Source organism: Myotis lucifugus, unplaced genomic scaffold, assembly GCF_000147115.1.
Source record: "Myotis lucifugus unplaced genomic scaffold, Myoluc2.0 scaffold_41, whole genome shotgun sequence".
NCBI lineage: Eukaryota > Metazoa > Chordata > Mammalia > Chiroptera > Vespertilionidae > Myotis > Myotis lucifugus.
The window spans coordinates 4,014,458-4,038,283 of NW_005871089.1; the positions used below are offsets into that span (position 1 = coordinate 4,014,458).

A 23,826-nucleotide genomic window follows, 5' to 3' on the forward strand; every position below is an offset into this window, starting at 1 on the left:
GATCTATGGTTTGGCCCTCACCACTCATGCCCGCCCATTAGCGTGGTCGAGGTTGGGCGCCCGCACCCTGTCACACCTCAGGGCAGGGCCGATGGGGAGGTTTATTGGCTCTTACCCCGTCACACACAGAAGCAGGGCCCATTGGGGGCGGGGGGGTTTGGGCCGCCCCCCCCTGTCATTCACAGAATAGGGCTGATCAGGGGGGTGGGGCGCTGCCACCCTGTCACAGAGCCTCAGGGCGATCAGTGGGTTGGGGAGCTCCCCCCTATCAGGCACAGAGCAGGGCTGATCAGGGGGTTTGGGGTGCCTTCCCCTGTCACGAACAGAGCAGGGCGGATAGGGAGGTTGTGGCCCCGCCCCCTGTCACACACAGAGCTGCAGGGCAATCAGGGGGTTTGGGCGCTGCCCCTGTCACGCTGATCCCAGTGCCGGGAGGCTTCGCGGCTCCGCTGATCCCGGTGCTGGGAGGCATATTACCCTTTTACTATATAGGATAGAAGCCTGGTGCATGAGTGGGGGCCAGCTGGTTTGCCCTGAAGGGTGTCCTGGATCAGGGTGGGGGTCCCCACGGGGGTGCCTGGCCAGCCTGGGTGAGGGGCTAATGGCTGTTTGCATCTGGTCACACCCCCTTCAGGGTGGGGGTCCCCACTGGGGTGCCTGGCCAGTCTGGGTGAGGGGCTGAGGGCCGTTTTCAGGCTGGCAGGTGACTGAAGCTCCCAACCGCTCCTTTTTTTCTTTTTTTTTATTCTGGCCCAGCTTTAGCTCTGAGGCTCGGCTCCAGCTATGAGACCTCCGCTGCTGAAAGCAGGTTTCTGGCCTTTGTTTACCTTCTGTATTTGAAACAATGTTGCGGTCCTGCTGGCTGAAGCCTGGCTGACTAAAGCAGGTTTCTGGGGTTTGGTTTAGCTTCTATATTTGTTACAATGTTTCTTAGAGTTGCAGCGGAGAGGCCGGCAAGGCAGGCGGGGAACCTGGCTTCCTCTGTCACTTTAAGCAAGCCTCATGCTCGCTTCTGTGCCTGGCTGCCGGCCGCCATCTTGGCTGACAGTTAATTTGCATATACTCACTGATTAGCCAATGGGAAGGGTTGCGGTCGTACGCCAATTACCATGTTTCTCTTTTATTAGTGTAGATTGGTGAATTGTTCTCTAGTAGTATGACACTCAGACTGAGGTCTAGGTGGGTCAGGGGTATAGAAATCATGGTAAGAATGTTACATATCTTCCTTTTATGTTCTATCAAATTGTTACTTTGGATTTTAATCAAAGATATTTCTGAGAAAAAATGTTTTTAAATTAAATTAAATGTGGATATATCATTGCTAGTAATATTCCTCTGAGTTTTAAGGATAAATCAGGAAACTTTTAAGATTGAGTAGACTGTTCTACTTTGATTTCTCTGGGCTTCTTCATACTTGCGTTATGTGGTAGAAAAGTCTGAGAAAGCATTGCTTTGATATATCACTTTCTCAGAAAGTTTCAGAAGAATGTAAGAGTAGGACACCTGATGGTGTTCATGTTGGTATTTCCACTGTGTTGGTAGCACAGTGCTTGGCATATAACAGGTTAGGGAGAGTGGTGACCAATATATTTTGGTTGAATGCTTGAATGTAATATAAAAAAATATCAATAGGTGAATGGAATACAAAATTGCGTCAAGTTACACATAAGTAATTACTCAAAATGTCTTTGTTTGAGCTAGAACGTTATAAGATCTTAAATTATTAAACATCTTTGAAAATGAGTATTTTAAAACATTGCCTGCCAGGGCTGAGCGGCAGACCCTGAGCAACAGATGAATGATTACTCCGACACACGTTTTTGTGAGAGAGGCTAAGGGGCTGTTTTCCTTTAGGAGCAAAAAGCCCTGTTTGCCTGCCTCCTTAGGCTTTTATTGTCACAACAGCTTGAACTAAAATTAACCTCTGGATACAATCAGTAGGGTAAGTATCCTAGAAAAAGCACATGCTTCTACAAGGTCGGGTCTAAAAGACTAAACAGAGATTTTAGCAAAACACCTGGGGGTTTGGACTAGTTTGGAAAAGTCAAGGCAGGGGCAGCCGCCTTCGGCAGGGTCCTCCTAGAGGCCCCTGACCTTTCGGAGATTCCTCCTTACAGACTTTCCAACCAAGTACTGTGCTTCCCCACAATTAACCACTGCTTTTATAAATGTCTTAAAAATTGGTAATATTTACTTAATCTTTTGCTTAATTTTGTTCAGATCCAAACCAAACATAGCTATTGAAGAGTGGCGATGATGGTGGAAATGAATCCCATTCATTGATTGAGTAGTTTTATTTTAAAGGGAAAGAATCCAGAAAATACAAATGCTAAAGTGCAAGGTGACAGATAGGAAAATGTAATTTAGTAATCAAATAAAATTATGTTTTATTGGAATGATAGATCAGAACCCAGCCACAAAGTAACAGGTTATAGTTATAAAAATGCTTAATGTTATTAAAACAACTTGTTTAAAAATCAAGTTGAGGACTCCTTTTTTAGGTAGATGGAGTAGTGTATTTTTCCCTATTCTTCCAGCTAAGTACAACTAAAAACTATGGCAATTATATGTACAGCAAACATAGTAAGACTCTGAAAGGTGGAGAGAGGAAGATTGACTGGTTAGGGACTTTGGCACCCAAGGAACAACTTAATGTTGAGTTCCCTGAGGTTTGGTTGTTTTGTTTTTCCCCCCTCATATATAGCAACTTCTTTAGAAGCTGACAACCTGGAAACACCAACAGGCACATACAAAAAAAAAAAAAAAAGCTCTAACAGAGTTTGCTCTCTATAGCTAGAGGACCAGGAAAGGGGCTGCCTAGCAATACCAAAATTGTTAGACTATAATCACTCCTACTCCAGCCCAACACCATAGAAGAAACTGGACCTACCTTCAGTCATGCCAGCAAGGGCCAAGTGGGAAGACTCGATTTCCACCTTTGCCAGGTTGTAATGAGGTCCCTCACCCTCCCTCCTGTATGATAAGAGAGGCTAAGTAAATTTGACTTTCATTCCAACAGGCAATATCAGTGCCAACCATATGGGAGAGCCAGGACTTTTGTCCGATCCACAGTAAGAAACACCTCCCTTCCCCACTTGGGTAGTATCAGAGGAGGCCTAGTGGAGAGTCTGAACTTTTCACTACCATGTAGTATGGAGCTCCATGCCCCCATCCTCGTGGTGTCTGGATGCCATGTGGGGAATAGTAAGGAGGCACTTTTGCTGTACCCAGCTAAGTGGGTAGTATCAGTGGATACATAGTGGGGGGCCAGGACTCCCAACCCTGCTAAGGAGTAATGAGGAGAGCCCGCCACCCCTCTCAGGAATTAATACAGTGGGGAACCTGGACTTCTGCCACCACCTGATAGTGATGAGGTGGCATCTCTCCCTTTTTCTGCCAGAGTGGTATCAGAAGAAGCCAGCTAAAACCAAAGACTTGATACCCCAAATATACAGATTTCAATAGAAAATCACTCATCAGACAAAGAATCAGAAAATCTCAAATGAGAAAAGACAATCAGTAGATGCCAACATAGAGTTGATAGGTTTTAGAATTATCTGACGAAGATTTTAAAGCAATCATGAAAATGCTTCAGTGAGCAATTATGAACGCACTTCAAACAAATGAAAACAGAATATAATATCTCAGTGAAGAAATAGAAAGTCTCCTCAAAGGAATGGAAGATTTAAAGAAAAACCATGTGGCTAAATTTGAACCTAGAGAATAACCAAAATAAAAATAAAAAACCTCAGTGGATGGGCTTAGCAGCAGACTGCATAGGACAGAGGAAAGAGTAAGTGCCCTAGAAAAAGAAAGAAGACACAGTTGATCAGTATTGGGACTAAAATATGTGATGCCATTACAGACCCTGAAAACATCAAAAGAATAATTAGGGAATACTATAAATAACTATGCACATGTAAATTTGACAACTTGAACAAAATAAACAATTTCCTCAAAAATACAAGTTACCATATCTGACCCATCTATATGTATAATATGCTAAATGTCCGACCAGTCGCCATGATGCACACTGGCCATTTACAGAGAAACAGCACTGCAGACCTGGCGCCCACAAAGCAACACTCGGCTTCCCTCAAGTAGGACACAGGCCTCGCTATCATCCCAGAGCGACACCCCACCAAATCACAGCCGATGCTGTTGAGAACCCATCGTGCAAAATGCAGCCCACAGCCCAGCCCAGAAACGGTCACTGTGGGTGCCAGGTAATGACGTCACGTAGCAACGCCTGGCTTCCTCTCAGTAGCAACTAGCCTCCTTGGAGTTTCTTCAGCCCAGGAGTACAACCTGCTTTATAGCCAGGTGCAAACATTTTACACTTTAACCAAATGTCTGTGAAGCGTTTTCCTGTGCCTCATCTCATTTGATCCTCACAGAAGTCCTGGAGTAGGTAGATAGGAGACTCGATGGAATCCTATTTTCTTTTCATTAGTTGGAAAACAGAGATTTAGAAAGCTTAGAAACTTGACCCAACTGAAAAGAAGAAATGGTGGACCTTGAAAATGACTTCAGGTTTTCTCACTGTGCAGAATATAGTCAAAGACTGCTGCAGTTAAATATTTTACCTTTTGTTCTCCCTGCATGATCTACAATAATAATCTGCTTCATGTTGATATTTACTGCTGTGTTGCTGACAATTACCTGAAAGAGAAGTGGGGTGCTTCATTGGGCTGGAAAAAGTTTAGCTACATCAGAAAGCAGGTCTAATTAAGCAAGTTTATCCTATCTCATAAAGCAGCGGTTCTCAATCTGTGGGTCACGACCCCTTTGGGGGTCGAACGACCCTTTCACAGGGGTTGCCTAAGACCATCGGAAAACACATATATAATTACATATAGTTTTTGTGATTAATCACTATCCTTTAATTATGTTCAATTTGTAACAATGAAAATACATCCTGCATATGAGATATTTACATTATGATTCATAACAGTAGCAAAGTTACAGTTATGAAGTAACAACGAAAATAATTTTATGGTTGGGGGTCACCACAACATGAGGAACTGTATTAAAGGGTCGCGGCATTAGGAAGGTTGAGAACCACTGTAATAAAGAGGGAATATGCTAATTGAACCTCATGCTGTCACAAAGATGGTGATGCCCATAGCCAGTAAGGAGGGAATATGCGAATTGACTGCCCCACCCTCAAAGATGGCGGCACCCCCAGCCAATAAGGAGTAAATATGCTAATTGACTGCCCTGCCCTCAAAGATGGCAGCACCCACAGCCAATAAGGAGGGAATATGCTAATTGACTGCTCCGCCCTCAAAGATGGCAGCGCCCACAGCCACAAGATGGCAGTGTCCAGTCCTCTCAGCTCTGCTGGGGCGGCAGGTGCGTGGCAAGGCCGGGCCCGCCCCACGTGCCTGCCTTTGTAGTCCCCCAGTCCCCTCAGCCCCCAGCCGCCCAGGGCCGGCCCAAGGCTCAAGTAACCAGGGCCAGGTGAGTCTTGCGCTGCCAGCAGTGGCAGCAGCAGAGGTATGATGGGGGTGTCGCCTTACCCTGATCTCCTCCCACCCGAGGGCTCCTGGACTGTGAGAGGGGGCAGGCCGGGCTGAGAGACCCCCCCCTCCAGTGCATGAATTTTCATATGTATATCTCATACACACATGCACACACACATACACACACATACACACATAAAAAGCTCTCACTGGCACCAATCGCATGCATGTGTTTTCATCTGTCATTATCTATAGTGAATTTGGTTGATACTCTTATAGGGAAAGGGCAAATAGTGATATTAAAATATTTCTTCTAATTTCCTTTCTATGTGCATGAATTTGTGCTCCGGGCCTCTACTATGAAATAAATAATATGAATAGCCCTCTAAACTGTTAAGGAGAATGAATTTGTAATTTTAAAACTCCCCCAAAAGAAGTCTCCAGGCCCAGGTAGTTTTACCAAAGAATTCTACCATTTTAGTAATATTTAACAGCAATTCTGCACAATCTCTCCAGAAAATAGAAGAGGAGGAATTAAAACTAGTATTACTCAAATATCAAAACTAAACAGAATTCTATCATTTTAGTAATATTTAGCAGCAATTCCACACAATCTCTCCAGAAAATAGAAGAGGAGGAATTAAAACTAGTATTACTCAAATATCAAAACTAAACAAAGATAGTACAGAAAAGAAAAACTATACAATATATGAATATAAAAATAAAAATTCTTAAAATATTAGCAAATAGAACTCAGCAATATGTAAAAAGTCATGTATATAGTGACCAAGTAGGGTTTATTTCAGGGATGCAAGACTGGCTTAGTATTCCAAAATCAATGTAATTTACCACATTAACAAACTAAAGAAAAAACCTATATAATCAAATGAATCAATGGAGAAAAAGCATTTGACAAAATTTTGCACTCGTGTTATTTTTAAAACCCTCAGAAAAATAACTTAAGAACATCTAAAAAAAGAATCTACAGCTAACATTATGCTTAATGGTGATGAAAGATAGTGTTTCCCCCTTAGGACCAGTTAAAGGAGGTCACTATCATAGTGCTCAAAGTTTTAGCCAGTTCCTATTTTCAGATGGAATATTTGTCTACATAGAAAATCCCAAGAAATCCACACAAAAAAAACTACCTCTTAGAACTAAGACATAGTTCAACAAGGTTGCAAGATAGAAAATATATATATAAATATATGTAAATATTTATATATATAAAGAAGATAAATATAAAAATTATTTGTATTCTATGTACTAGCATTGAACATATGTGAACACTGACATTACAAATACAATATTATTTACATTCACTCACAAAAAACTGAAATAATTAGGGTTAAATATGCCGAAACCGGTTTGGCTCAGTGGATAGAGCGTCAGCCTGCGGACTGAAAGGTCCCAGGTTCGATTCCGGTCAAGGGCATGTACCTGGGTTGCGGGCACATCCCTAGTGGGAGATGTGCAGGAGGCAGCTGATCGATGTTTCTCTCATCGATGTTTCTAACTATCTATCTCTCTCCCTTCCTCTCTGTAAAAAATCAATAAAATATATTAAAAAAAAAATCTAACAAAACCTGTTAGGTTTGTATGCTAAAAACTATAAAATGGTAATGAGAGAAATCAAAGATCTAAATAAATGGAGAGACATACTGTGTCCATGGATTGGAAAATTCAACAGAGTCAAGATGTCAATTCTCTCCAAATTGATATACAGATTAACTCAATTCCAGCAAGATTTTCTGTATATGTAGACAAGATTAGTATTACTATTATTTCCTTTTGTTAATCCTTATCTGAGGATATTTTTTCCATTGCTTTTCAGAGAGAGTGGAAGGAAGGGAAGGATGGAGGGGAGAAAGAGAGAGAAACATTGAAGTGAGATAGATACATCAACTGGTTGCCTCCCACACTCACCTGACCAGGGTGGAGAGCAAAACTGCAACCAGGTACATGCCATTGCTTGGGAATTGAACCTGTGACCCTTCTGTGCTTGGGCCAATGCTCTAACTGCTGAGCCACTCTGGTGAGGGCAAGATTATTCTAAAATTTATATGGAAAAGTAAAGGAACTGGAATATCTTAAATATTTTTTTAAATGAGAAGACTCAGTCTACCTGATTTCAAAACTTATTGTATAACTACAGTAATCAAGATTGTACAGTATTGATGACTAGATAGATGCATATATCAGTGAAACAGAATAGGGAATCCAAATGTAGACCCACATAAAAATGCCCAGTTAAATTTTGACAGAAATGCAAAAGCAGTTCAGTGGAGGAAAGATTGCCTTTTCAACAAATGGTACTGCCGCTGTTGGACACTCATCCATAGGAAAATAAAATAAAATAATAATAGTAATATAGTACTCAACCTAAGTCTCACATCTCATAAAAGATTAACTCAAAATGGATCATAGAACCAAATATAAAATGCAAAATGAAATTTTAGAAAGGAAACAAAATCAGGATCTAGGCAGAGTTCTTAGATTTGAACCAAAAGTACAATCGATAAAGGAAAAATTGAAAATTAGATTTCATGAAAATTAAAAACTTTTGTTCCATGAAAGACCCTGTTAAGATGAAGAAAAGATAAACTACTGAGCAAGAGAAAATATTTGCAAACCTCATCTCCAAAAAAGAACTAGTATCTAAAATATATAAAAGATCTCTCAAAATTCAACATTAAAAAAAAAGCATATCATCTAATTACACCCTGGGCAAAGGCATGAATAGATTTTTTATCGAAAAAGATATATAGTGGTAAATAAGCACATGGAAAATTGTGTGACATTATTAGCCATCAGGGAAATGCAAATTAAAACCACAAGATATCACTACATACATATCAGAATAGCTAAAAATTGTGATAACACATGCTGTGGAGAAGCAGGATCACTCTGACTTTGCTGATGGGAATTTGAAATGGTACAGCCATTCTGAAAAACTGTTGGGCAGTTTCTTAAAACACTTAATATATGAAGGCCTGAGAGGGGGTGGGTGTGGGATTGAGGGGGTCAATGGGAGGAAAAAGGGAGATATCTGTAATACTTTCAACAATAAAAATAAATTTTAAAAAAGAAGGGAGCTATCATCATAAACAACTATAGTTTGATATGACTTCAGTGTGATGGACAGGGGGGAACCCAGCAAGGCCCCTCCAGAGGACTTTGATGAAAGTCCTCTGTCCATTGTTAAAGATAGCCCAGCAAACATTTGTTTACCAAACATTTGCTTTTCATCTCCATATAAATTGCCTTCCTCCCCTTTGGAGTTCCAAACCTGGACCTCCCCTGTTCTTTATCCTTAGCTCATACCCCAAATTGTCCAAATTGTCTCTGGTTCCCATATTCTTATAGAACCCTGTATGTACATATGCAATAAACTTGGTTGTTTTCTCATATTAAAAAAGTAACACTTTATATATGCAACTGCCATATGACCTGATATTGACACTCTTGGGTTTTTATCCCATAGAAATGAATTTACATTCACATGGAAACCTGTCCATGTATATTTTTAGTGATCTTATTCATAACTAACTCAAAACCACCCAGATGTCCTTCATTGAATGAATGGTTAAATAAATTATGGTATCTCCATACTGTGGAATTACTGCTAAGCAATAAAAGGAATGAAACATTGATCTTTTTCACAACCTGGTTCAATTTTTAGAGAATTATGCTGAGCTAAAAAAGCCAGTCCCCAAAGGTTACATACTGTGTGATTCTACAGGGTGTCCCCCAAAAATGTATACACTTTAACAGCTGACAGCTCAGTTTTGAAAATGAAATGTTTTTTTAATAAACACTGCCTTTATAATTATTCAAAGTGTATGTATACACTGGTTGGGACACCCTATATTTAAATAACATTCTACTAAAATGGAAAACAGATTAGTGGTTGCCAGGAGTTAAGGAGGAGGTGAGAGTGGGAAGGAAATGGATGAGGGTATAAAAGAGCAATATGAGGCAGTGGTGATGGAAGTGTCAGTATTTGGTTGACATACACTGCTATAGATTTATAAGATGTTATCACTGGGGGAGACTGGGTAAAGGGCACATGGTATCTCTCTGAATTATTTCTTAGAACTGCATCTGAATCTATAGTTACCTCAAAGTAAAAGGTTTAAAGAAAAAAAATGACAATAAATTTTGTGCCAGAGTATATATATGACTTACATACTCTTCCTGTCCTTCGGTTTCAGAGTATCTAAGAAGTCCTTTTGTGCTCTAAATCTTATCAGTGTCCATCCTTTGTAGCACTTTTATGAATTTCCCCCCAAAATTTTCCTCTCCATTGGCTCCTTCTCTTTTGCCTCTAAAAGGCTTACCTCTCCCATTCAAATAACAACACACACACACACACAAAAAACCCTAAGTTATAAACAAGCAGTTTTCCCTCCACACTTACTGCCCCGACCTTAAGAGTCTCCTTTGACACGTTTCTTCCTCAGCTTCTCTTTCCAGTCCATTTATCTACAAGTTCTGTCATTTTACCTCCTTCCAAGCTACTGTTAAGTGTCCCTTCAATTACTGCAGTCACCTTGTAACTTTTCCTCCCAGCATGTACTCTGGCCTCATTCCAAATGCATCTTCCTGTCAAACCAGTCTTTTCAGTGCTTAAACTCACCACATCACTGGCAACTCCCCAGCCACTTTTTAAAATGTTCCATGGATTTACACCATTTCTAGGTTAAGGACTCAATTTTTTTCTTAAATCCTCACACAAGGATATGTGCTGTTTTTATGTTTTGTTTTGTTTTTGAGAGAGAGAGGAAGAGAGAGAGAGAAAGAGAAACATCCATGTGAGAGAGAAACATTGATCAGTTGCCCCTCATGTGCTCCCCAATCGGGGATTGAATACACAACCTAGGTATGTCCTCTGACCAGAAATCAAACCCACAAACTTTTTGGTATACGAGATAATGCTCCAAACCAATTGAGCCACTTTGCCGGGACAGGACTCAGATTCTTAAAATGGCTTTCAAAGCCTTGTGTGGTCTGCTTCATACTCATCTTTCTCTCTCTCTTTTTTCTCTTATTACACCTGCCACATTGTTTATTTTCAGATCCCCAAATGTATTGTGATCCTTTCTTCCCCAGTTGCTTTGCAGGGGCTAGTCTTCTTTCTGAAATCTTTGCTCCCCCTGATTATGTTAGCTCCTACTCATTTTTCAGATCTCAGCTCAAGGGTTACTGTGGTCAGGGAAACCTCTCTATTCTAATTTCTTGGCAGGTTCTTTTGATACAGCACCATGTAGAATTATCATCTTTTATTTCTGTCTTTCCCACTGAGTTGCATGATAGCATTGATTGTGTGTTTGCTTACTGCTGCATCCCTAGCTGCTACTTGACACACACAGGCACACCAATAAATGTGTTAACTTAATGAATAAGTCCCTCTCCTTACTTTCAGCATCTAACGTTATTAAAGAAGTCATTACTTTTTGCCTTCTCTTTACCCCTGTCGTTACTGCCATAGTTTATCTCTTTTTAATTCTGAACCATTAAAATAACTTTACAATAAACTTCCTGCTTCTAGTTTTTTCCCCACTCCTCTTGTTTCTTCACTAAATCTGATCATATTAGTCATCTTCTAAAGGCCTTTCCACTTGGCCAAAAAGTAGGTCTCCTTAGCACACCAAGCTCTCCTAAACTGACCCTGGCTACTCAGTCTCTCTCTCTCTCTCTCTCTCTCTCTCTCTCTCTCTCTCTCTCTCTCTCTCTCTCTCTTTCTCCCCCTCCCTCCCTCCCCATCCCCACCCCCTTATGTTCAGCCACACTAATATTGGGTCCACTGACAAGGCATACTTTTTCACATATATTTTCTTTTGCTGCATTTTTGAAAATTGGAGTTGTAAAGGCTTGATTGCCATTTTACTCTTAGCCATCATACAGTTTTGTGAACAAGTTAAAGATGTTCTTCCTCTCAGACTTCTTTCAAGGGGAGTAAAATCAACTTCATTAAGAAAGATTGACTTCTGCTGTACTGGCACTCAGTTATGGCAAATGTGAGGGATAACAAGTATTAGGAAGATTTTTAGGGTAATTATTAGAGATCAATACTGTCTTGATTTCAAAGGAACCATACCAACTTAGGGTTTCAGATTATGTTCCTCTCAGCTGAGTGTTATATGTATGTATTGCTGATTTCCCATTTGTGTACGTTATTTCTGTTTCTGAAGCTTAGTAGTGATTTTGTCCAAGGATAAAGTACAATATTTTAATGTTTGTAATTTTTTCTCACCTATTTTGCCCCAGTAATTCTTGCTCTATTTCATTTTAAATTGTCTTGCTTCTCTGTCCCATCACATAAAGTTGGGATTTGAGGGCATAATTAAGATATTTCTAATAGGAAGGCCACCTTAATAAGGTTTAATAATGACCTTGCAGGGTATTTCTTAGAGAAGTTATGAAACCTGATTCTGGTTTTCCTCTTTCTTTGTCCAGAAACTTAATCTTGTTTATCAGATTCAGGAAGACCAATTACCCAAACTCACAGGGTACTGAAATTTAAGCCAGAATCACACTTCACTTAGGATGAGAATTATAAATGTGGCACAGACTGAATAGTCATTCCCTCTGATTTCTTTTTCCCATCAGGAATTCTATATGAAAAGCCAAATGATCAGAACATGTCTGAGCATAGATACAGACAAAAAAAATGTAACTATTTTAAGATTTGAGAGAAAAATTTGTCTATGAAAACCAGTTTAGATGTAGAACCTCAAAATAAAAATAAAATTGTAACCTCCAAAGTCTTCAAATGAACTAAACTAGTTCACTTTATTAAAATTTGATAATACTGATTTGTGATTTCTTTCTTGACGTTATAGGATTGTTTTACTTTCTCTTCATTCTCTTTAAATAGACTTAAATCACATGGTAGAGTTGGTTTGGTAATGATCAGCATTCTTGTGGATAATGGCATAATGGTGGCTGATTCATGCCCAGGCACCACACCCAGGAAGCTGCTCTCTGGCAGCTGCCCTTCTCTCTCCCTTCCCTTCCTTTCCCTTCTCTTCCTCTTTCCTTCCTTTCCTATCAAAGCCACCATAGGAAACTTTCAGTAGGCACTGAGACCCCCTGACTTACTATTTCTGACCTGACATTTTGCCTTCTCTATTAGTTATCTCAATGGCCATAGCTGGGGTGGAGTAACTCTCAGGTTGAGTCCAGACTTCAAAATTACATAATTTGTGCTCTAGCCAGTTTGGCTCAGTGGATAGAGGTTGGCCCGCTAACTAAAGGGTTGTGGATTCAATTCCTGTCAAGGGCACATACCTCAGTTGTAGGCTCAATCCCCACCCTGGTTGGGGCTTGGGTTGGAGGCAACCAATCGATGTGTCTCTCTCATATTGATGTTTCTCTCTCTTTCTGTCGCCCCTCCCCCTTCCACTCTCTCTCAAAATTAATGGGAAAATATCATCGGGTGAGAATTAACAACAACAAAAATTACATAATTTGCAAAATAATAAAAACCAAAAGCTGGGCAGAGTAGGGAGGCAAGGATATACTGTGGGTAGTGGAATCGGTCACAAAAGTGGTATCCCTTTGGGAATAATTAGAAGTGTCAGAGATAATTTATTAATCACATTCTGATTTGCATTCGTGATATTTATGCATGAAAAAAATGAGGAAAGCAAATTGTACTAAATTAAATTCTGATAATTTTATGTAGTCTCTGTCCATCTAAAGCAGGGATGGGGAACGTTCGGCCCGTAGGCCGTATAAGGCCTACAAAATCATTTGGTCTGGCCCTGCCAAGACATTAGAGGTGAGTTAATTGAATGTTTGACCAAATTTAGCTGCTAATTTTTAAGGTGATAATTTTGTATGGCCCTTGAATGATGTTATAAATATCCAGATGAATCTTGGTAGAAAAAAGGTTATATCTAAAGCCATATAAATAATAATACTGCTTAAGTGTTTTCTCTGTTTTATGTGAAGAATTTCTCATATTCCTAGTTTTAAAATGTATCAAATTTTTTTATGCAGCTCTGAAAGATTGGTATTGCTGGCAGGTGGTAGCCTGGAGATCAGTGATATCACTGAGGACGATGCTGGGACTTATTTTTGTGTAGCTGATAATGGAAATGAAACAATTGAAGCTCAAGCAGAGCTTACAGTACAAGGTATGTCATTATTTCCTGTATAAATAAAAAGCCTTTGTACCTTATGGGTTTGCCAATTTTTTAACATTAATGTGGGAAAGGCAACACAACAAAATAGTTAAAAGTCTGAACTTTAAACCAGACTGCTTGAGTTCAAATTCTGGGTGTTATATACCCTAGTTGTATAACTATAGGAAATTTACTCTCAACTTCTGTGAGCCTCATTTTCCTCATCTGTAAAATGGAAAAAATAAGAGTACTTACCTCATTGAGGTTCTTTTGAGGATTGAAAGACGTAGTGTTTGTAAAACTTCAAGAATAGTGACTAGAATATGGTGAGAGCTTGAAGTTATTATGCATGGTAGTAGTGTGGCTATCTGGATAGTTTAGTTTACTTTTCTTGTCTCACAATGCTTTCTCACAAAAAAACTTCTTTCCTAAGCACTGATATTCCCTCCTTTCAGATGAATAGATCACCTAGGACAGACAGTGCATGTGGCTCTCAGTAACATGGTCATCTGTTTGATGATTTCTTCCTTTCTGCTCAACCAACGTTGAGCCTCCCATTATCTCCCTTTTTAGGTTCTCTGATTTAGAAGTCAGATAAATTGAACCTGGCATGTACACATAATCTCTTCTTTATCCCATTTCCCTTGTCCTTCCTCCATATGGAAATGTACCCTCAGAAGAATGCTTGCTATCTCTCCTATGATTTGTCTGCACCCTCATTTGTCTTTGTTCTAAATAAAAATCTTTAAGACCTTCTACATTTCTTTCAGGGAAATCCAACAGCGCTTGGATATGTAGAAGTATATATTGGCTCATGATATTCATCTTCAACTTGTCCCAAATTGTATTGTATTTGATAGATCACTTCCTGATCTATGTTTTGGAGTTGTTTCATATTTTATATAGAAATGTTTCTTTTGGTACATCTGAGGGTTTTAGTGTAGCCACATTTCTACTCTATTTGTTACCAGAGGTCTCAAATATGTTTTTGGTAAGAATTAGAGAGCAGACTTTTTGGGGTTCTGTGCTGGGGAAGGCAATAGCATGTTTATATTCTCTGTTGCTATTTGTGGGTGGATTCATAATCTCTGAAAATCGAAAGAGCAGGCCTTGGAGTTTACATACCTATTACCTCAGTGAGCTCACCATTACTCTTAACTAGATGAAAGGTTGGCTATAACCAGCTGTAAAATGGCTAGTTTATTTCTTTACCTTATGTGGATGGGGTTGGACATATAAAATATTAGTGAACTCTATCTTATTTGGTATTTGTTACCTCCATTAGTGGATGTTTACTCTTTTTGTTTTTTCCAATAATGAGATACTTGGCCTAACACTGTCTTCCATTTTTCTACCCATGCCTCAGTTTCCTTCAATGTAAAATACCTTGTTATTGGCCTCAAATGAGAGGCATGGTGTCTGCACTATACATTAATTGCATTTGTCCATGCAATTATTTTCTACTGTTTTTTAAAAATAAATCTTTATTGTTCAGATTATTACAGTTGTTCCTCTTTTTCCCCCCCATAGCTCCCCTCCACCCAGTTCCCACACCACCCTCTTCCCTTAACCACCCCCCCTGCCACTGTCCTCATCCATAGGTGTACGATTTTTGTCCAGTCTCTTCCCGCACCCCCCACACCCCTTTCCTCCCGAGAATTGTCAGTCCACTCCCTTTATATGCCCCTGATTCTATTATATTCACCAGTTTATTCTGTTCATCAGATTTTTTATTCACTGGATTTTTAGATTCACTTGTTGATAGATATGTATTTGTTCATAATTTTTATCTTTACTTTTTTCTTCTCCTTCCTCTTCTTAAAGAATACCTTCAGCATTTCATATAATACTGGTTTGGTGGTAATGAACTCCTTTAGCTTTTTCTTATCTGTGAAGCTCTTTATCTGACCTTCAATTCTGAATGATAGCCTTGCTGGGTAAAGTAATCTTGGTTGTAGGTTCTTGCTATTCATCACTTTGAATATTTTTTGCCACTCCCTTCTGGCCTACAAAGTTTCTGTTGAGAAATCACCTGACAGTCGTATGGGTACTCCCTTGTAGGTAACTAACTGTTTTTCTCTTGCTGCTTTTAAGATTCTCTCTTTGTCTTTTGCTCTTGGCATTTTAATTATGATGTGTCTTGGTGTGGTCCTCTTTGGATTCCTTTTGTTTGGGGTTCTCTGCACTTTCTGGACTTGTAAGTCTATTTCTTTCACCAGGTAGGGGAAATTTTCTGTCATTATTTCTTCAAATAGGTTTTCAGTATCTTGCTCTCTCTCTTCTTCTGGCACCCCCATAATTCGGATGTTGGTACGCTTGAAGTTGCCCCAGAGGCACCTTACACTATCTTCATATTTTTGGATTCTTTTTCTTTTTGTTTTTCCGGTTGGGTGTTTTTTGCTTCTTTGTATTTCAAATCTTTGACTTGATTCTTGTGATCCTCTACTCTGCTATTGGATCTCTGTATATTATTTTTTATTTCAGTCAGTATATGCTTAATTTCTAGTTGGTCCTTTTTCATACCCTCGAGGGTCTCACTAGATTTCTTGAAGGTCTCACTAAATTTATCAGCGGTTTCTAGAAAATTCTTGAAAAACCTTATAACCATGGTTTTGAACTCTATACCCAGTAGTTTGCTTTCCTCCATTTCTGTCATTTGTGACCTGTTTCTTTGTCTCCGCATTTTGGCTGCTTCCCTGTGTTGATAGAGTGGCTTTCTGTGCTAGGTGTCCTATAGGGCCCAGGGGCTCAGCCTCCCCAATTACCTGAGGTGGACACTCTTGGTGCACCCCTTTGTGGGCTGTGTGCACAGTCTTGTTGTAGTTAAGCCTTGATTGTTGTTGGTATCACTGGGAGGAATTGACCTCCAGGCCAATTGGCTGTGAGAATCAGCTATGTCTATGGTGGGAGAACTTCTATGCTGGCGACACCCTTATGGGGCAAGACTTGCTTCAGTGGGGCTTTGGTGCTCTCTGAGTCTGCCCCCTGAGTGTGTCCCTTATGGATCTGAGGAGTTGTAATCTGGATGGTCCCACTCTTACCACTGGGTACACTGGCTCTTGGATCTCTAAGGAGGTGCTAATTTAGCCTCTGCCTGAGGCTACCCAGCAGGAGCTATGGAGAGATCTGCAGATTTCTCTTCTTTGTTTGGGATTTGGAGGTGCCCGGATGAGGCCCAGCTGTGAAGCAATGCAAGCTGCTGTGGGGCCTTGGGCCTTCTTTTGGATGTTCTGGATCTCTCTGACCCAGCTGCAGTTTGTTCAGTAATTTTAGATTGCAAAGGGCCAGGCCATTCATATGTGAAAGCTTCTGTGCACAGCTTGGGTGGGGCGGGGTCTCGGAATCAACAAGGTGGAGCAAACAGCTATGGCTGATCCTCAGCCCTGCCCTAAGAGGCCCCAGGTCTCAGTGTCCCGCGGTAATCGCTGCAAGCACCTCAGAGAAAGCCGCCCTCGACTTCCGCCTGATGCCAGACAGTCCAGTTTCTCCCCGTATGAGTCTGGGTCCCCAGAGACTCACCAGGAACTGGAGTTCAGAGTAGTCGGGAGCTTGTGTCTCCCTCCCGATTGAAAAAGACAACTGCGTCCTCAGTTGCCAGCCTTTTCCTTGCGTGCCTCCGTACCTCTGCACTTTATTTCCGCACCTCCTCTGAGTCTCAGTGTGCTTTTCTCTTTCCTTCTAGTTGTAGAATTTCCACTCAGCCAGCCTTCCTGTGGTTCTGGATGATGTCCGTTTTATCTTTTATTTCTAGTTTTGAAGTGGTTGTGTGCAGCAGCAATTTCAGGTGTTTACCTATGCCGCCATCTTGGTTTCTCCTATACTGCTTTATTTATTTATATATATATATATTTTTTATTGACTTCAGAGAGGAAGGGAGAGGGAGAGAGAGAATCATTGATCGGCTGCCTCTTGCATGCCCCCTATTGGGGATCGAGCTCACAACCCAGGCATGTACCCTTGACCAGAATCAAACTCAGGACCTTTCAGTCTGCAGGCCGACGCTCTATTCACTGAGCCAAACCAGTTGGGCTACTGTTTTATTTTTATATATTCTGTGGAATTTAATTGAAACTCTGCCTATTAACTGAATTAACTGCTTTTTTTAGTTATGAGATAACACATACATCTTACAGTTTGTATCCAGTTTCATCTTATTATCTGTACCTAGAGAAAGTGCCCTTAAGTGGACATATTATATAAAACTGAGAAAAGAATAAGAACAAGGAAGCTGAGATATTAAAAATTAAAATAAACCGTTCCTAATCAAAACAGCATGTTGCTTGCCAAGTATAGACAATAAAAAATAGTAAAATACAGCTGTTACAGGTAATTATGGAACTTTCAAATATTATCAAAATGACAATAGAGTTCATAGGGGGAAAGTGTTTTGTTTATTAAAAGGTATTGGTGTACAATATACTTTCAAATGGAAGAAAATAATGTTGGATCTCTACTTCAAACCAAGGTTCTAAATGTGCAAAGTGAAGAATAAAAACGTGGGATGGTGTTATTACCTTTGATGGGAAAGACTATCTTAGGAAAAACAGAAATTAGCATGTCAAGCAAAAACAAATTTTCGACAAAATACATATTTTTGTTGTTATTGTTTTGTTTTTTTGTTAATCCTCATGAGAGGATATTTTCCCCATTGCTTTTTCAGAGAGAGTGGAAAAGGGGTAGGGAGGAGAGAGTGAGAGGGGGAGAGAGAGAGAGACAAAAGGAGAGAGAGAGAGAGAGAGAGAGAGAGAGAGAGAGAGAGAGAGAAAGAAAGAAAGAAACATCGGTGCAAGAGACACATCGACCGGTTGCTTCCTGCACGCACCTCAACCAGGGGTGGTGAGTGGACCCACAACCCAGGAATGTGCCCTTGACCAGGAATTGAACCTGTAACCCTTTTGTGCGCAGGCCAACACTCCAACCACTGAGGAACACCAGCAAAGGGCAACATACATATTTTATTTCTTTTTAAGTTATATAGAAATAATCTTGTAAGTATAGATAAAATGCAAATGATAGACTGGTTGAAAATATTTGTAACACATAACTGCAAAAGCATTACTTCCTTGGTTCTAGATATTGTATTCCTTAGTGAAATTTAAGGTTGAATTCGGGGGTTTTTTTGACATCCTTGTTTTGGGAGCAACCAAAGTCCATCAGTTCTCTCTCTTCCTCCCCAACCTCACTTGTGGAGGATATCTAAGGTTGTAGGTGGTTAGGCTCTTTCATTTCTTGCCTGCTATTGAAATAGCATTCTAGTTGCTAATTTGTCTTTGCTAACACAGTTTTAGATCTGCTTGAGGCTAAAGGTTGTACATGTGTGTTTTGAAAGTGCCATCATAGTCTTTTATCTTTAATAGAGGACAGGGGAATTGTGGTGCTTAAAGACACTTAGAGGTAAAAAATCTTGGTGAGCAAAAACGATAGGGGATTTTTTAAAATTTCACCCAAATGTTTACACAGAGTGCTTTGTAAGTCCAAGGTTGATGAAAAGTTAGAAAAAATAAATAAAATGTTTTTTCAAAAGTGTGAAGCTAAAGATATTTAGATTAGCCATGAAAGAATTAGGAAGTACTTATCATTACCCTCTCTAAACTAGATGCTCCAAGGTAAGTTTTTTTTATGATAAGATATTCTATTAAATATTAACTTTTAATTCATTTGATTACCTCAACTTTCTGAACTGGATTGGGAGTGGTTGAAATTGAGCAAAAGTGTTACACCTTTGATGAAAGTAGTTTCCAGGCCGGTTTCCAGTTCCTATCAAACTAGTCCCAGTTGTTTACTTCCTCATCTCAAATTAACTCCAGAAAATGAGAGGAGTAAGAGGGAAATACAGCGAGACTGAGGCTCTCCTGAGCTTCTGTGTGTTTATGGGTGAGTGGGGTATGATGTGTGGGGGTTGTGGCTGTAGCCTGGGACTAAGGACTGCCAGAGATAGCAGTGACAACATAGATTGGAAGAAGGCTAAGTTCTATTCTTATTTCTCACTGGTGTTGCCTGAGACGTTCTTTTCCTGCCCCTTCACCACAGAAATGACCAACAGTGGCCCAGGCCTGCGTGTTCATTTCAAAGGTCTGCTGGGGCTCTGATGGCATTAACGTGAACTGGCCTGGCTAACTACCCTTACGGGATCACTTTTCTACCTCTTCTCCCCATTCCCTCTAAACTCCTGGAAGACTCTCTGTGCCCAGTGCTGTTTCTCCCTTAGAGTTTAAATGTGAAATATCAACCAGACGCATTGCCTGTAGAAGGCCCAGCAAATTGGAGTACACAATAGTAGTTCTGAGATCCCTGGTGCTCTTTGCTCTGAGGCTCATCCTCTTTTGTTCTTAAATTAACCAGGTTAGGTACAGTTAGAGCTTGGTGACCATATATATTACCAGACAGAGTGGCTGGTACCCCAGAAGAATATTAGATTATAGCCAAATTAGTCGCCTGAAGAGTACAGTTACTTTCAAGGAAAGACAACTAAATTAATAACATATACCATGTGATGGAGAATTATTGGAAAAGATTAAGAATAAGCATAATAAGTATATTTAAGGTGATAAGAAAGATGTTAGCAATATAATACAAGAACAAGAAAACATAAAAACATAGAACCAGGTAGAAATATTAGGCATGAAAAATGTAGTAAAAATAAATACAGTAAATGTAGTAAAAATAAATGCATGATAGTCAAAGGTATACATGATGAGCAAATTAATAAGTTTGGAAAATGACACTAAGAAACTCTGAGAATGCAGCATTAAATGATATAGAGAGAGAACACACAGATTAAAAACCAAGGTTATGAAGGTTAGGTGCAGAAGGGCTTCTCTCCATATAAATAGGAATCCTAGAGGAAAGAATAAAAAAGGTAGAAGGAAATGTTCGAAGAAATAATTAAGATAAACTTCTCAAAATTAAAAACTAGTGAAAGACCTTAGACTGAAAGTGCTTGAAGACTGTTAAATATGGGAAAGAGAAACCCACCATTAGACCCATTCATGTGACATAATATCAAAGACAAAACATTTCTAAAAGGTTCCAGTGACAAAGAGCAGATCACTTAAACATGAATAAGAATTAGATTGCACCTAGGGCTTATTTTGACAAATCTGACTTGAAGGGGACAACTGAGTAATGTTTTTAAAGTGTTAAAGGTAAAGGACATTGAATCCACATAGAATTTATATGTAACCAAATTGTGAGGCAGAATACAAATTCTCATCATATAAGACATCAGAAGGTTTCCTACACAAAGATGCACACTGAAAACCCTTTTGGAATTAATATTCAAGTAAGAAGAGACACAGTCAGGAAATGCTGCAAGAGATTTGAGAGTTTTAAAACAAAGCCCCCAAATCTTTGACAGTCCTCCTCCTTAGTGGTGAGGCTTGCATCCCTTGCCCTTGAATCTGAGTGGATTTGGAACTACTTGAATAAATAAAGAGTCATGTGACTTCTGTAGCTCGCAGATTCCTCCTGGTTTTCTTGGAATTACTGCTCTCCAGATAGACACTTCCTCTTGGGATCTCCCTCTCAGAACTCAGCTGCTATCCTGTGGGAAGCCCCAGCCACAAGGAAAGGCTGCATTGTAGGTACTCTGGTAGACAGCTCCAGCTGAATCCAACTATCAGGTTATCTAACCAAGGGGCCAGGCATGTGAATGAGGAAGTCTCCAATTGATTTCAGCCCCCATCTTTCTGAGTCACCCTCAGACTTTCAAGTCTTAGATCAGTGATGGCGAACCTATGACACGCGTGTCAGATGTGACACGCGAACTCATTTTTTTGGTTGATTTTTCTTTGTTAAATGGCATTTAAATATATAAAATAAATATCAAAAATAAACATCTTTGTTTTACTATGGTTGCAAATATCAAAAAATTTCTATATGTGACATGGCACCAGAGTTAAGTTAGGGTTTTTCAAAATGCTGACACGCCGAGCTCAAAAGGTTCGCCATCACTGTCTTAGATGTTGTGGGTCAGAGATGAGCCATCCTGCTGTACCATGTCCTAATTCCTGATCCACTGGATCTGTGAACATAACAAAGTGGTGGTGGTTTTATGCCACTGAGTTTTGCGGTTGTTTGTTGTGTAGAAGTAGTAACTTGGGAAAGTTCATTATTATTGTTTCAAATAAAATGCTAGAACTAAAGACAAAAAATCAATGATAACCCAGAACTGAAATTTTTGACAGTGCCAAGTAGTGGGGATAGACGGGAATATGTGTGTTGTTAGTGGAATAGAGATACTAATATCTATATACCTATTGATACAAACATTAAGATATAAAATATGAGTTTGGAACTTAAGGGCTATCACCCCAGAACAAAGTAGAACATACATATAACTTTTAAACAGTAGAAGAAAGTTTTATTCAACTGAAAGCACAAAAGAAGGAAAAAATTATTGTATGTGTAAAACTAAGTATGAATAAGATGAAGAAACACTCCCAATATAATGGTAATTAAAATAATATAAATGGGTTAATTTCATCAAAAGGAATACAGCAGATTGAATTACGAAAACCCTCCCAATGTGTTGTTTGCAAAGATATACATAAAACTGAATGAGACAGAGAGATTTAAAATAAAAGGATGGGAAAGATACACTAGGCAAAACAAAAGAAAGTTGAAGTAGCTATCTAAAAGGCACAAGTAGCCGAAGGAACATACCTACTCATAAGAGGAATTATAATTAAGAAAGTATAACATATAACATATAGTCAACATGGATAGATATGTTCCTAACAATGCAGTCTAAAATGTATCAAACAGAAGCTAAATAACTGCTGAGAGAAACAAACAAATCAACAATTGTTAGAAATTTTACCACACTCCTCTCAGGAAATGATAGAATGAAGAGACAGAAACATTTAGGTTTATCACAATTATCTCTACAGTTTAACATAATTCTTCCAGTATTATCTACACTAATAAAAGACAAACATGGTAATTGACCGTACCTTCGCTACGCTTCCCATGGGCTAATCAGGGCGATATGCAGATTAACTGCCAACAAAGATAGCGATTAACCGCCAACAAGGATGGCGGTTAATTTGCATACGTACGCGCAATGCTGGGAGGCGAAAGGGGAAGGATGGAAGAAGCCCCCTGCCGCTGACGGTGATCGGAAACCAAGGCGGCAGCCCAAGAGTCGGGTGGCAGGGCAAAGGCGGCCTTTGGGGCCGCCTTTGCCCGCCCCCTGGCCAGTGATCGCGGGAAGCAGGCCAGTTCACATTAGCCCTGGGCAGGGGCGGAGCCGGCAATCGCGGGGAGCTGGGGGTCCCCTGCCCAGGCCTAATGCCTTGGTCAGAGGCATTAAGCCTGGGCAGGGGCGGAAACAGCCATCGCAGGGAGCAGGGGCGGAGTCAGCGATCATGGGCAGCTGGGGGTCCCCTGCCCAGGCCTAACGCCTCGGTCAGAGGCATTAGGCCTAGGCAGGGGTGGAGCCAGCGATCGTGAGCAGGGGCGGAGTCAGCTATCGTAGGGAGCTGGGTTTCCCCTGCCCAGGCCTAATGCCTCGGCCAGAGGTGTTAGGTCTGGGCAGGGGCGCAGCCGGCAATGGCGGGGAGTTGGGGGTCCCCTGCCCAGGCCTAATGCCTTTGCCAGAGGCATTAGGCCTGGGCGGGGAGGAGCCTCAATTGCGGGGAGCAGGGGGTCCCCTGCCCATGGCATTAGGCCTGGGCAGGGGCGGAGCTGGCAGTCGCGGGGAGCTGAGGATCCCCTGCCCAGGCCTAATGCCCTGGCCAAAGGTGTTAGGTGTGGGCAGGGGCAGTTCCAGCAATCGGGGGTAGCAGGGGCGGAGCCGGCAATGGTGGGAGCTGGGGGTCTCCTGCCCAGGCCTAAGGCCTTGGCCAGAGGCGTTAGGCCTGTGCAGGGGCGGAGCCAGCAATTGCGGGGAGCAGGGAGGGAGCTGGTGATGGTGGGGAGCAGGGGCAGAGCCAGTGATCATGGGCACCAGGGGCTAGCCGATGATTGAGGGAGCTGGAGGTTTCCTGCCCAGAGGCGTTAGGCCTGGGCAGGGGCCAGGCCGGCAATTGGTGTGAACTAGGGCTCATGCAGGAGGCAACCAATCAAAGTGTTCCTCTCACTTTGATGTTTCTGTCTTTCCCTTTCTCTTCCACATTTTCTAAAAATCAATGGAAACATATCCTCAGGTGAGGATAAAAAAAGAAAGAAAGATATGTCATATCCTATGAAAGACAATTCTTGAAAATGCCTAAAGAAAGTTGTCATTT

The 23,826-nt window shown here is 40.7% G+C and overlaps 1 protein-coding gene across 1 annotated transcript in view; it reads left to right on the forward strand.

The window, feature by feature from the left end:
- NEO1 (neogenin 1) overlaps nt 1-23,826 on the forward strand; it is a 214,842-nt gene that overhangs the window by 28,189 nt on the left and 162,827 nt on the right. Inside the window, exon 5 of the mRNA XM_023753169.1 lies at nt 13,473-13,609. Within this exon, the coding sequence (XP_023608937.1) occupies nt 13,473-13,609 (137 nt within the window). The remainder of the gene's footprint in view (nt 1-13,472; nt 13,610-23,826) is intronic.